The sequence below is a fragment of the Patella vulgata genome, chromosome 4, assembly GCF_932274485.2.
Source record: "Patella vulgata chromosome 4, xgPatVulg1.2, whole genome shotgun sequence".
NCBI classification, from domain to species: Eukaryota; Metazoa; Mollusca; class Gastropoda; family Patellidae; genus Patella; species Patella vulgata.
The window spans coordinates 11,635,942-11,651,566 of NC_065882.2; the positions used below are offsets into that span (position 1 = coordinate 11,635,942).

The 15,625-nt window shown below is 38.7% G+C and overlaps 2 protein-coding genes across 2 annotated transcripts in view; both read left to right on the forward strand.

The window, feature by feature from the left end:
* The first annotated feature begins 4,612 nt into the window (after window positions 1–4,612).
* Window positions 4,613–15,625, forward strand: part of LOC126819499 (organic cation transporter protein) — a 58,288-nt gene continuing 47,275 nt past the window's right edge. The window contains exon 1 of the mRNA XM_056100075.1: window positions 4,613–4,718. The gene's annotated coding sequence lies outside the window, so the exon portion shown is untranslated. The remainder of the gene's footprint in view (window positions 4,719–15,625) is intronic.
* On the forward strand, window positions 9,335–14,654 carry LOC126819481 (uncharacterized). The gene has a single exon (XM_050547578.1). It carries the CDS (start codon window positions 10,190–10,192, stop codon window positions 12,791–12,793), a length of 2,604 nt encoding a protein of 867 aa, XP_050403535.1. The 5' UTR covers window positions 9,335–10,189; the 3' UTR covers window positions 12,794–14,654.

The following is a 15,625-nucleotide window of genomic DNA, read 5'->3' on the forward strand; positions in this document are numbered from 1 at the left end:
CCGATTTCCTCCCACTGCTAATGACCCCTACGCGCAAGAGACTTATTAAAATAAAATTGAACCATATGTTAGTCCCGAAATGACCTCGTCCAATCCAATTCAGGGCGGTCGAACACTACCCCACCACATCGCTTTCGACCAGAGTGTAGATTTCTTTTAATATGATCATCCTTTTCAAACATGGTGGATTGTTTAGTGGGTTATCCCTGCTATAAACCTATTTGTACTGTGAAGCCTAAAATGATAACCAGCCCCCCCCCCCCACACTCGACTCCCACCACCACCCCTGCTCCCCATGAAACTATAGCAGAGTATTCTGTTTAAATTTACCTGTCTTGTTTTAACCTAGTGTAGGCCTTAAATATTTAGGACAACTCCGGGGTTTCGTAGTATTGTACGAGTCATACAACCCGTGTAAAATAGATACGGTAGATTGTTTTGTGACCATGTGTAGTATTATGATTGACGTGTAATGAAATATATTATCATGAACGTCAGTATATATCGAGGGTTTAAAAAATGCACACTATTATATTACAGGTGTAGATATACCGTATACTACCCATTATATGAACTCCCGTAGTAATATCTCCTTAATATTACTAACAATCGACTGTTGTATTTGGAGAGAGAGAGAGAGAGAGAGAGAGAGAGAGAGAGAGAGGGGGGGGGGAATTTACAGAATTTACTTAATCCAGATAGGTCTATTTTCGTTTCGATTCCTAACTGCGGTGCATCCTAAATGAGCTGTCAGTGTTATACATGTTTTTTTTCCATCCCATCCGGATGACTATTGTATGTTTCAAAAGTGTACAATTGTGACTACTAAAACTGTAAGTGATTATGTAAAAACCATACGAGATGTGGAAAAGGAATCGTTTTAGGTCAACCCAAGGTTTTTTTTTTAAATTCCAGTCGCTTGTTGGTAGACTTATAATTAAAGGAGCATTATGTAAGATGTAGATAAAGAGCTGGCTATAATGAGCGAAGTTATAAAAGGTTGTACTTTTGACAAGATGACTGTGTGCATTGATCATAACCGTTATACTAGTCGTTCAAATCTTGGTCTCGCTTATTCTGGTCCACTTAAAATCGGAGACACCCGATGGCATCGAGAGTTGATTATGGTCTTGTCATGTTAATAAATGTCTAATTAATAATTTACATAACATTTAAGGCCCAAAGAAAGACCCGCAATAGGCAGATTCAGCTCCTACATAATACCTGTTAATATTTTCTATGAGTCCACAAGTGTGAAGCACTTCATGGATTCTTAATGGTTCCTGAAACAGAATGTAGAGTACGCGGCAGCAATTGAATAAGTGGTCGGTGAGGTTCCCCAAAATTCTAAATATCAAGCATTTATTTGAAGATGTGGGATTTGGCGAGTTTAACAACGCCTCACCCCCCCCCCCCACACACACACACACACACCTTGTGGGGATTGGATGGCCGAATGGTTAGGACGTGCGCGCTGTATCATAAGGTCTGTCATTGAGTCAACTGGCGTGGTTTCGATTCCGCGGTTGTACGGGACAAGGAGTAGGGCCACCTTTCCATCTTCGTGGGTTGAAATAAAATTGAACCACGTGTTAGTCCCTAAATGACCTAGTTAGTGTCGAGTGGACGTTAAACTCCATTTCTCTCTCTCTCATACCACACCACACCCTCACACTCTGCACACCTATTTGTTAGATTACGGTATTTAATCCCACTATCCTATTGCGAGTATACATAGATAACATATTTAATCTCAACTGATGGGATTAGATGGCGTTAAAATCCAACAGTGATTTAATCTCTTCGTCAAAAATATCATTTCATAAATAATTTTAATTCTATATCGTATAACTTGTATAAGCATAGCAGAAACTATAAAAAATGAAATGGGGTTTAACGTCCTACTGTTCTGTTCCAAACTGGGCTAATGAAGATGGGCATACGCCATACAGTGTGCTATGAGGGAAATTGTGCCCGGACAGCGGCACTACGGCCTACTCTTATATCGAATTCCAACTGTCAAGGGATCTTTTACGTGCACGCCAATGTGTACACGGGACCTCGGTTTTTCGTCCCCTCCGAACGACTAGACAGCTGTCCTTGTCAGGCCCTCCGTCCTGCATCACTCACAAGGGGGAACCACGCCGGAAAATCTGGATGAACTTTCTCGGCCAATGCAGGGATCAAACATCCGACCTCCAGGCTAGCGAGCCAGCATCTTACCCACTTAGCCACGTGATGCCCGAAATGAAATGGGGTTTAATGTCCTACTGTTCCGCTCCGACTGGGCTAATGAAGACGGACACTATGGCCTACTCTTATATCGAATTGAAGACAGGAAGAACAACATGATGAGTCGCGGTTGGGGCCCAGGTCTCGGTCCAAATGTCTTGACGTTTCTGCATCGACCGGCATAATGAAGGCTGGCCTACCCCATACAGTATGATATGTGGGGAATTCCGCCGAGACAGTAGGGTTTCCGTATATTTTTTATCGAATTCCAACCGTCAAGGGTTCTTTTACGTGCACGCAAACATGTACACGGGATTCCGGGTTTACGCCCCATTTTGTTGTTGTTTATTACAGATTTAACGTCCAATACATTCAGTATGATATTATGGACAGGTTGATTTAATTAAATTATTTATACTTGAAAATTGTTAAAAACACAAAATAAAAAAAATCCTCGGATATCAAAAGTTCCTTAAAACACACTTATAAATTCGCTGTCGTGAGAAGAGAGGGTGGGTCATCTTCTCCCTTTGTCATAATAAAGTTAAAACAGGAGGTCCAGCTGACTGGTGTTTGGCGTCATCAGAGCGGATAGAAAAAAAAAAGGGGAAAAAGCTTTATGTGGAAAATCACATTACTGGACCCGTAGATTATTTGCATATTAAAAGTGTTCATCCAATAAGTTCCATATGCTTAAAATTAAAAGTTCAAGACTTCAAAGTCAAATCCGAACGACTAGATTATACGTCACCGCGGTTCCCCAAAAATGTGGAAGTTGAGCTTTTAATTGCCCCCCCCCCTCGCTCCACGCCCCTTCCTCTACCCCTACCCTCGAAAATCAGAACAATTCAAATCAAAAAGGCAGAAAAACAGAACCAAAAAAAACAAAACAAAAACAATCGGTTTATCAATTGTTTCGATGACTAATTCATTAAAATCACAAATTTATAAGAAGCCACATGTCCTTGTAAGATTATATCGCAAGCAAGACTTGTCAATCATTGTTTGATTAGGGTATTAAATTAAATGAAAAAAAAGACAATTTGTAAACATGTGTAATTAAATACATATATTTATTGATCATGCGCAATGAAGTGTGACTAATACCGACTTAAACACCAGATCGTCTCCCCTTGATGTGAGATTAATCAGGGTGGGATTAATCCCTTTAAAAACATACAAATCGTGTCATGTTTCAGGTCAATTAGCTCTTTGGTCTACGATCTGTTAAAGAGACAATTCGCTGAGGTCCAGTTCGTTATTGCTTTATGCAAAGCTTTTATGCAAATTAGAGTATTGTAGCTGATACAGTGTGATGTGCATGAGGAAGCGTATGCTACAATTTTTTTTTTTATAAAAAAAAATGTCATTTGTAACATTCTTTTAATCGTGAAAAATGTAAATGACGGAGATCGCGGTTATGCCAAGCTGTACAGTGTTGGCTCCAGGATATTCCACGGGCTGTGGAGAAGACATTAGAAGAAATGAAATGGGGTTTAACGTCCTACTGTTCTTCTCCGACTGGGATATTGAAGACGGGCACACACCATGCAGTGTGTTATGAGGGAAGTTTTTCCCAGACAGCGGCGCTACTCCTATATCGAATTCCAACTGCCAAGGGATCTTTTACGTGCCCGCCTATGTGTACACGGGACCTCCTTCCTGCAGCACTGACAAAGGGGGACCACGTCAGAAAATCCAGATGAAATTTTTTTCGGCCGGTTGACGAGCCAACGCCTTACTCTTCGTGGCTCCCTATCTATTATAACAAGAACAATCAACATAAATAACCACATTTTAGATTCGAACATAAAGGGAGAAAAATGGGGTTTAACGTCCACCCGACACATTCTATCATTTCGGGACTAACATATGGTTCAATTTCATTTCAATAATTCGCTTTCGCATAGGAGTCTTTAGCAGGAGGGAGGAAACCGGAGAACCCCGAGAAAACTCAGGAGAATGGACAGGCGACACAACTCCTTATCACGTACAAGCGGGGAATCCAAAACACGCCGCTTGGCTCAATGACAAACCTTATGACACAACATGCACGCCCCCACCCCACTCCACACACATACACACAAACAGACTGATATAGTTGATGGACGAGTCGACATTTTAAACATATTATGTGGCATAGCGCTGCTATTATACTCTGTGCCGTTTGGGCTCATTAAGTTGTAAATATTCTCTGGATTTTCCAACCCTATTTCCCTTTATCAGTGGTAAAGGGTGGGGAGGCTGTCATTTAAAACTATCCAGTCTTTCTTATACCTTGCATAATCGACTCCCATCCGTGTACTTGCTATAATACACGTACATGAAACCCCAAGGTCAGTACAAAACTCACCCTCATAGTACATTGTGTATGACCGTTTTCACCAGACTGGGTTTGTGCAGACATTTAGAACGTTTCAACACAGTTTCATTCCACTTTCTGCCACACGACCACCACAGCCTGGAGAACCAGAAGAGGTTTACAGGTAAATACCGGATTTAAACAATATTTATTCAAATAAGATAGGTAATTAATACACGCATTGTCATAAAGTAAGGATTCAAAACATGCCAAAGGCTTACTTTAATTTGTTTCCTTATTTAAACATACATTATGCAGGAGCTAAATCTGTCTATTCCAGGTCTTTCTTTAAGCCTGAAATGTTATATATATTATTACTTAGACATTAATTTAACTTATCCAGACCTTAATCAACTCTCGGTGGCATCGCTAGCCTGCGGTATTTTTTGGATTACATTCCGATTTGCTGTTCGACTTCCATTCATAATTAAATCATGAAATGGATAATCGAAACTATTTTTTTTTATCTTATCGACTTAAGTAATGATGATCGAGGCTAGGCGAAAATTCAATCGCTAAAATCTGGGTTTATAGTGGATCAATTTGACTGAAATTTTCAGCAAATTCCCTTTACATTATCTAGTTTTTGACTATTATAGTGAGCTGCCAGCTCTTTATTTAATCTCTCATAATGTATCTTTAATAAATATACTAAAAATACAATTATAATATGTACACTAGCAGTACATTATTTTTTATTTACTATTATTAATCGTGCATGAAAATAATTTGTTTCAATGACATTTAGTAATTGAACTGGAATATACAGGTCACAATTCTATGGAATACAATTACTGCTGATTACTGAGCCTCATTTCAACTAGGTTTCTCTAGTCATTATCAAGCAATAAGCAGTAATTGTATTCCATAGAATTGTGACCTGTTTAGTGCATGTAAGTAATTTAAAAGTTAGTGTCACTTTCAGTGCCTAACCATTTCATAATCCGCTTGCTTCGTGTGATGGTTTAAAGACGTGAGGTACCGTGTACACATTGGCGTGCACGTAAAAGATCCCTTAACAGTTTGAATAAGAGTAGGCCGTAGTGGCGTTGTCCGGGCAACATTTCCCTCAACTCACATTGTATGGCGTATGCCCGTCTTCATTAGCCCAGTTCGGTGCCGAACAGCTGTACGACGTTAAACCCCATTTCATTTAAAGACGTAAATAACTAGATGGTATGTCTCTTTAAGTGAGGGTTAGTTGAATGAAGTGACGTGTTTAAACAGAGTCTGGTAAAGGTTGTTTCTTGTCTTTTTATTTCACGACTGGATAATAGAGGTGATAGATAATCAATCGAGAGCGAAATAATGGAGTTTAACTTCCCATCTATGTATTACCTCGATCTTTTACCGAGATAATGAATTTGCGAGAATTGTCATAGAGGGAATTTATCAGCTACCTTTTAAGTTTCAAATCCTTTATCGCCAGAGTTAGAGTGTTTGTTTGCGATATCGCCTTGGTGGAAGCGGACGTCAAATCAATCTATTTCCCACACAGCACGGGAGTATATGTTGGATATATGACAAAAATCTAGACGTTCGGCGATATGGGATCCGGCGACATCACCTGTGGGGTCGCCGACGTGAAACCGGAGATAATGCACGAGAATAGTTCACACAGTGTATAGTGACTAGAATTTAACTGATTGAAAAAAATCTATTAAATATTGGATATAGAAAATCATTTTAAGACCGACCAAGTACCTATTCAGTTGTTTTAAAAAAATTTGATGTCTTACTGTGGTATCTCCTGTGTCTTGTTATGCAGCTGTCATTAGACTGGTATGTGATAATATCATAGATTATTATAGACAACATAAAGTTAATTGTCTCTTCACACAGGTGATGCTGGACGTAATCAGTAAAAAAAGGTAAGATATGGTCTGATACCACTTCTCATTTCAAGAGTTCCAATAACTAAGATATTCCGTTGTAGCAACGGTGTTCGCCGAGAAAATTCCTCGGGATTTCCGGCGTGATTTACCCTTGTCAGTGGTGTATGACAGAAGGCCCCACAAGGGCAGTGTCTAGTCGTTCGGATGAGACAAAAATCCATGTCCGGTGTACACATTGGTGTGCAGATTAAAAAAAAACCTTGGCAGTTGGAATTCGATATAAGAGTAGGCCTTAATGCCGCTGTCCGCCGTGACTTACCCTTGTCAGTGGTACATGACAGAGGGCCCTACAAGGACAGTGTCTAGTCCTTCGGATGAGACAAAACCCATGTCCGGTGTACACATTGGCGTGCACGTAAAAGATGCCTTGACAGTTGGAATTCGATATAAGAGCAGGCTGCAGTGCTGTTGTCAGGGGAAGATTTCCCTCATATCAGACTGTATGGCGTATGCCCGTTTAATTAGACCAGTCGGTGCAGATTATTTTTCAATTTGAGAACAGGACATACGAGTAAATGTCCTACTTGGACAGTTTTTACGGAAAACAATTAAATATTAATCTGTTTAACAATCTGATTTAGACTTAAGCCCTCTAACTATATTTCATTAAATAAATTCTCCAAATAACATGCTTGGGGCGTATACATAAAAATAATAAATATTTAGATGCGAACATTCAGTTAACCATGGAGAAGTTTTAGTATGTTTAGTTGTTTTTACCAGGTTAAGAATTATTATTTTTTTCTTTTTTTTTTAAATATTAATTTCGCAATCTATTTATTACGTATTTATAATTTTAAACTTAAATATATAGATTTTAAACCCGTACATAATCAAATATAATAAACCTAAAAAACATAATATGCAACACAATTACTATTTTAATTGAAACAACGTTTCGTAGGTAGAGTTCTCTCGACGTTATCAAACAATTAAAATAATAATAGTGTTTTATATTATATTTTTTGTTTATTACGTGTGTATATTGCTAACTCCTACTCAAATTAATATGTTTAATGTTGGACTAACATATGGTATATATTAATTTCACATGTGTAGAGTTTGACCACGATAACCCGTCTTCATTAGGCCAGTCGGAGCAGGGCAGTAGGACGTTAAATCCCATTTCATTTTATTTCATTTTGACCATGATACCAATTCGATAAAAATTGCTTGACCATTACCAAGGCTATAATAACTAGACTTTTGGCAAGCGGAAATTCCTGGTCCATATTATCGACTTTTCGTGTGAACGTCATCAATTTGTGTGTAATTCGCATACGGGCACGGCAACACGTATCAAACAATTTTCACACGGAAAAGTTCCGTATAAAATCGTCGTCTTTTTACTGTCTTTTTCCCACTTTTAGACGCTGAAATGTTGTGTCCTAGCGTTTTTATAAATCTATGTGTATCGTAGAACACGAAGGTGTATATTTGATGTGGGTTTAAACCTGACAAAAGGCTGGAATTTAATCATTGAAAAAGAGCACCCCAATGGTGAAAATCGAAACTCATACGTACGCGGCTCGAAAATCTGCACAAACTCTAAAACTACATTGATGCAAATTATCGTTTACGGAGAAGTGATACGGGTGAGACAAATTTCGCTTGCCAATTAAGGCTCTACTAAGGCTAGCGGACCCATGGCATGGCCACAAGTTGTGTGTTAGTAAACTACATTGACGCAAATTATCGTTTACGGAGAAGTGATACGGGTGGGACATAATCCGCTCGCCAAAAGGCTTTACTAAGGCTAGTGGACCCATGGCATGGTCACAAGGTGTGTGTTATTAAACTACATTGACGCAAATTATCGTTTACGGAGAAGTGATACGGGTGGGACATAATCCGCTCGCCAAAAGGCTTTACTAAGGCTAGTGGACCCGTGGCATGTTCACAAGGTGTGTGTTATTAAATACAAAAAGCGGTATTACTTTGGAATTTAGATATGTATTCGATAAACATCGGCTAATTCGTCATATTTATTTATAACTTATTCCAGGAAAGCCAACATCAAGCAATATGTAAGAGAAAATTACCTTGGAATGTGAAAGAGAACACTGGAAGAAGAAAGACGTTTTCTCAACTTAATTCGCACGTACCTGGGTCATTCACACACAACATAGAAACAACCGAAATGTCAGAGTTTTACTGAAAGTAAACTGGAAGAATTGACAGAACGTCGTATCTGTTTGTTTTCGTGATATTTGACGGCAATCAGATCATGTGCTTTAAAACAGTTCTCACCAAGTGCATTCATGGATGTAAAACAATTCTCGCCAAGATGCATTGACAAACCTTCTGTGAACTCTATCCCAACGTTATCAGGTGCATAATACACAGGTGTTGTGTTGTTTCTTAGGGAATTGCGAGGACATATACACACTAAATACATATAGATATGTAAGTACAATATTTGGAGTACATGTATTATGAAATTTAAAAGATCAACTGCAAATTTTGATATTGAGAAAGTGTATTCTGCAAAGGAGTTTTTCTGTGTCTTGACGACTTGCGAGGATCTATTGTACTATATATATACACATCAAATACATAGATCTATATATATATATATATATATATATATATATATATATATATATATATATACAAAATTTTGTGTATTGCGAATTAAAAAAGATCTTGATATTTAGAGAGTGTTGACAATCTTGGTAGAGATGTGGCTTAAATTAATTCACGGAGTTTTACTAGATACCGTGCGTGCTAAATTCAGTACAATTCATAATACAACATTAAGAAGACTTGCAGTAAATCTTTGATATCTATCGAAATGCGGCTGGAATGATTCTTGAGGCTTTTACAACATTAATAGGACTTGATATCGAAATGCGACTGAAATGATTGGTGAGGCTTTTACAACGTTAATAGGACTTGCAGTAAATTTTTGATACCGAAATACGGCTGAAATGATTCTTGGGGCTTTTACAACATTAATAGGACTTGCAGTAAATGGTTGATATCGAAATGCGGCTGAAATGATTGGTGAGGCTTTTACAACGTTAATAGGACTTGCAGTAAATCTTTGATATCGAAATGCGGCTGAAATGATTCGTGAAGCTTTTACTCTTACGCAATGCCTAGCAAATAGTCAGGTTACTTGTCGGATTGAGTAAATTATGAATTACTCGAGTTGGTCCAAATAAGTAGACTGAAAATCTTTAATGTAATGCGGATTAAGTTAATTCACGGAAACCATTTTAGGACATAAGGGCTGAAGCAAAGTGATTGTAGCGAAATCTATTGAATTTCATATAAACTATAAAATAAACAGTTTTGTGCATTAGAAAGATAATCCGTCAATATTTATACTGTGTTGATAATCTTTAAAGAGATATGGATTAAATTAATTCGTGGTAACTTTGTGTAGGATTTCAGGGGGACCATTTAGTGTGTTTAGTGTGCCATGAAATTAAGAAGATAATCCGTAAATCTCGGCAGTGCACTGGTGATCTTTGTAGAGATTTGAATTAAATAACGAAGTAAATTTGGATTAAAATGACTTCGTGGAAAACTTTGTTTAGGATTGAGTGAAGTCTTGGGAGAGGTATTCATTGAAATCCCGAGTTGTGGGCCTTTGTTTAATGTCACAAGAGAACTTAAGTTTTAAATGAAATCAGGTATTGTGTGTTTACCCAAAGATAAGAAACTTCTGTTTTAATTCCAACTGAAAAAAAAAATGTATCGCGGATTTTTTCTCCTTGGAATCTGTGTTTTGTACATAGAAACAATCCTACAGATCTATGTGATTTATACTACAGTGACGTCTAGAATTGTGTTTACTACGTCACTGGTATTGATATGTTGTTCGTTTGTGATATCTAACATGGCATCATTGGTGCTAACTCTTAAAGAACGTGCCACCCAACCTTTGACAAATATCGTGATGTGTTGCGTACTCCACGGATTACAGTTGGGACTTTTATGGCGAATGTTATGTGTGGGAATTAACTCGGATTCGCACAATCATAAGATACGATTTATACACTGTGGGTTGCAGACGCTACCATTTATGGTTATATACGGGTCATTGTATCTCAGTCACGCCATTTTTACACTCGAAAGTGTGACGTCATTGATAACGCTGTTTGCGTCATGTATTTCAGTGGCGCTCGCAATGACGTCATTTACGTTGCAGAATTCTGTGACCCACCAAAATAAAATTCAAACTGTACATTACTTGAGGCGTCTTTTTGGAATATTTCTGATAACACTCGGAACATTTTTGCTGTTAGCATCTCGCATAGGAAGTATTGTCTTAATGGCATCCACAGAAAAATTGTGGGTTCTGTTTCCGATCGGATGTCACTTTTTCATTCTAATGACAACCTATATGATATGTAGCGAGGATATCACGTGGCAAAGGCGTGCTTGCACACCATTAAATTTGGCGCGTTTTACCACACTGTCTTACTTTAATATTTTTGATTTGATTGAAAGTAATCTACGTGTTATTCAGTGCAAATATGTCGCCTTCTACACGCTTATCCTTGTGGAGAACATTATAATGGCGGCTGTGTGGTTGCTTTATTCAGACATGGAGTATGTTGCTAAGTTAGTGACGGTTGTGTTTATAATGGTGTTATTTGTAAGTGCTCTTATATCTAAATATTCAGGGTGGTGTTTTTTATCCCACGAATCCGAAACTACCTCGAATAGTCATAATTCAAAATTTGAAGAACAAGATCAACCGTCCATGAGTGATGACATTCGTCATAGCCCGCGCGAAACCGTAGTTTCACGTGTCCGCCATCATTCTTCTATTTTACGAGTGTCTGCATCCGGCGGAAGTCACACGACCGAGACTTTTATTTCTCGCAAGACTTCCTCATCTCGTAACTTCAGCAACGGACGTGGAAACGTTTCTAAGAAAAATAACGAAATTATTCTCTCTCCAAAAGCATTGCGCGGTCACAAATTCCCACGGAAATTAAGCAAGCGACTGAAGAGGAGACTTCTCTTTGGACAAGCTCAAGCTTTGTTCCACTACCCGAAAACTTCCACGTTAAGATCATCCGCGTCTGTTCCAGAGTCGTTCTGTGTGTCAAGCCCGAATGTTGGTGATGTAACTGATGATATTTTAAATATCTTTAGATCGGACACCAAACGTGTTCGGGGTCGGCAAGGATTCAAACTGGGATTCAATAGATCTTACCTTAGCGACGGGGCGCGATCTACAGACGACAACACCGGGCACACAAAACTGCATAGAACGGACAACTACCATGACCATCGGCTTCTTAAATATGACGATCTTCTGCATCCAGCAGTAAACAGCTTATCAAAGATGTCCGCCAGCAATAGTTATGACTACCATTTAAGTAATAGCACAACTTCGCAGTCAAGTTATGTTAACACGAGTCATGACGAATCCACAACGAGAACGGTGTCGGATTCGTCAGGCACCAACATGAGTTTATCCTCAGATGAAGGGGTGTGGAAATCATGTCAAAAACCACAATTCGAAAATTTGAATTCATTACCTCAAACAGTTATGGACAGCCAAAAGAGAATCCAAAATTGGTTATCAGAAACAGTGTCAATTTTCGATCTTTTGTACGAGAAGAGTGCATGTCAAGACCTAAAACCTCCAGCGAAAACTCTCTGCCCTAGCAAGAAACATGACCAACCCAAACGACGTCACGAAATTAATAATCAATTAAAGCAACGGGTACAAGATTCTGGGTATATGTCCGTTGACGATGTCCGAGAAAATATTATTCAACATGACCAGACAACCAGTTCCAGTGAAACGGAGCTAATACGCAACTTCGGTGATCCGGACCAACGTAAACAGAATGCAACCACTGATGCAAGAGTACCCGTGTCCACAATAAGTAATGACAGTCCCATGTATAGTGACGTTAAACATCCTATATATTTGATTCCTACAACAGAAAATGATTCGGGTCTTCATATAAACAGTTTGGACAAAATAAGCCAACTCAAACAATATATTTACAGCACGGAACATAAAGACATTTCAACACAAGATAACTCGCCCATCATTGAACGACACTTCATCCCAATTCAGAAACACGAACAATATAAGCACTGGCGAAATAAAGCGTCCGAAGAAGACGCTGTTATTAACAGTCGGAATTATAAAAACATTTTAAAGGATTCCTCAAGTGTGGCTAGAAATGAAATTATTCGAAATGCGTTTAGTTGCCCTTTAACTGTGGATCCTACACCAACAGGAACGAACTCTTTATACAACTCGACAGAAAGATTGGACGCGTTTGATCATAAACCCGTTACGACGATTGAGTCGTTAGTGTAACCGTTATAGTTTTCATTTCTTGTATTCCGTCTTCATTAGTCCGGTCGGTGCAGAATAGTAGGACGTCAAACCTCATTTCATTACTTCTATTACTGGAACCACGGTGGCTAAGTGAGTAAGACGCTGAAGGTCGCGGGATTTTCCGGCGTGGTTTCCCCCTTGTCAGTGGTGCGGGGGCGGGGCTGACAAGGACAGCTGTCTAGTTGTTGGGATGGGACGGACGAAAAAACAACATGGTCCCGTGTACATTACCGTGCACGCAAAAGATCCCTTGGCAGTTGGAATTCGTCTGGGCAAAATTTTCCCCATAGCACACTATATGGCATATGCCCGTCTTTATTAGCCCAGTCAGAGAAGAACAGTAGGACGTTAAACCCCATTAATGGAGTTTTCCCATGTGGTGATTCTACACACTTAAAAGACTTCATTCATTAAACTTTAACGTGTTCATTATCTGTATTACTTTGAACACCTGATGCCACTTGTCGTTACCGCAATTTGATCGATTGTGCCCAATGTTTAGTGTATAAATTTTACAATTTGTATCACCAACGATCTGATAACTTGCTCATTGTTTATTCGCCTGTGTGTTATAGCACGTGCTGCAGATTCGCTCATTAGGTCATATTACGTGTTTAAAACAATTTATACTTCCGGTTGAGCATAGTTAAAACAATTTTGTTACTGGATAATTTATAAAGTATATGACAATCTATGTTTAATAACCTTGTCAATTCACATATGGTCAATCTGATTAAAATACAGATCTATATTTCGTTTCGTTTCTTTTTTATATACTTTTATACTACTTGAAGATCTGACAAATTGGCGTCAGAGGTCATACAAGCGGGTTTTTGACCTATGACGCCAGGTATTTGATTAACCTATGACGCTTCTAGTGGGTTACCCACAGTTTCGTGCACCCCACGCCAAAAACTCGCCGTAACAGACCGTTTCATTGGCTAACCCCTCACATCACCCAGAACGCGGGTTATATAACAACTCTTCCAGATCCTAGTGTGGTAAAGACAAGTAAACGAAATCTCGAACGAAACGAAATAGGATCTATGTTTTAATCAGATTGGCATATTGTATAATGATATTTCAGTAATCCACTCTTTGGAAGTGGGAAAAAAAGGGGGCATCCGGAGAAAATCGACGAATGCGTTCAAATCTTTTTTACTCCTTCTCACTTTCAAACCCGGGATTGAAGTAGCTAACAGGCTTTATAATCTAAACCGCACACGTTCGACACATCAGCCACCCAAACACCTTCACCTTGGTTATATCAGAAAAGTCAAAATGTTGATATGCGGGGACGGGGATATGAAGAAAGTCGGATTCCAAGTTTATATATCGCATTGGCGGGTAGCTATAAACCGGACATTACCTTTTGGTTGTGACCAACAGTAAGGGCACAACGAAATATTATGGTAGGGTTCACTTAACAAAATCCCATCTTTTGGTGGTTATGGTTATCCGTAAAATGAAGCTAAATTGAGGTCGTTCTCGCGGGCATTTCTCATCGTATTACTCGTAGTATTTCCTTACTCATAAAAGTTTAAAAGGTGCTTTTGTATTTCTGATGGATTAAAAATATAAAAAGTACGTTTGTATTTCTGATGGATTAAAATATAAAAAATTCGTTTGTATTTTTGATGATTTAAAATATAAGATGAAATGGGGTTTAACGTCCCACTGTTCTGCTCCGACTGGCCTAATGAAGACAGGAAATATAAGAGGTTCCTTTGTATTTCTTATGAATTAAAATATAATAAGTTGGTTTGTATTTCTGATGGATTACATATTAAAGGTTCGTTTGTATTTCTAATTTATTGCAATATAAACAGCTCGTTTGTATTTCTAATGGATTATGGATTATATGTTTAATACATAAATATATTTGTTTAAATTTAAAACAGTTTCGGTGGTTGTAATTTACTGTGTATATCTTTATGTGGCCTATATATGGGTTCTCCATATTGCTTAGTTGCCAAAATATTATGGTTAAACACGTGCGCGATAGATCACAAAGACTATCATTGAGTTAAGAAGGAGTAGGGTTAGCTGTCCAACCTCGTGGGTTTTCAGTGGCGAGAGAGAGAAATGGGGTTTAACGTCCACTCGACACAAACTAGGTCATTTCGGGACTAGGTTTTCAGTGGTGCAGGACAGAGGGTCTAGCAAGGTACTACGTATAATCGTTCGGTTGGGACGAACAACGTCACCAGAGGCGTAGCCGTTGACAATCTGTGACATCCTTTTTTTCCATTAGCAGCGGTGATGCGTGAAATTATACTTCTGGAATATTTACAAAATATTACTGACAGGCTAACTAGACACAATTTTGTGGAACACCGTTACTTTTCACTTCACACATGTTTCCAGAATGATTCTCTATGTGTTTTATTTTAGCAATGGAAACCATATTGGGATATGTACAGGTTTTATACAGATAGAATCTCACCTAATCCTAATAATTGTTGTAAATAAATATTAGTTAGGGCCTACTATGTAATTTTTTTTATTTTTTTTTTTTTGGGGGGGGGGGGGGCAAGTATATTCAGACCCCCCCCCCCGAGAAACGTCACAGAACCCTTGACATTTGGAATACGATAAAAGAATAGGCCGTAGCGCCGCTGTCCGAGCAAAATTTCACATTGAGCACACTGTATGACGTATGTCCGTTTTAATTAGCCCATTCGGAGTAGGGGGGGTTGGGTGGCCGAATGGTTAGCACGTGCGTGCTGTGCCATAAGGCCCGTCATTGAGTCAACTGGCGTTTCGAATCCCCGGTTGTACGTGACAAGGATTAGGGTTGCCTGTCCAACC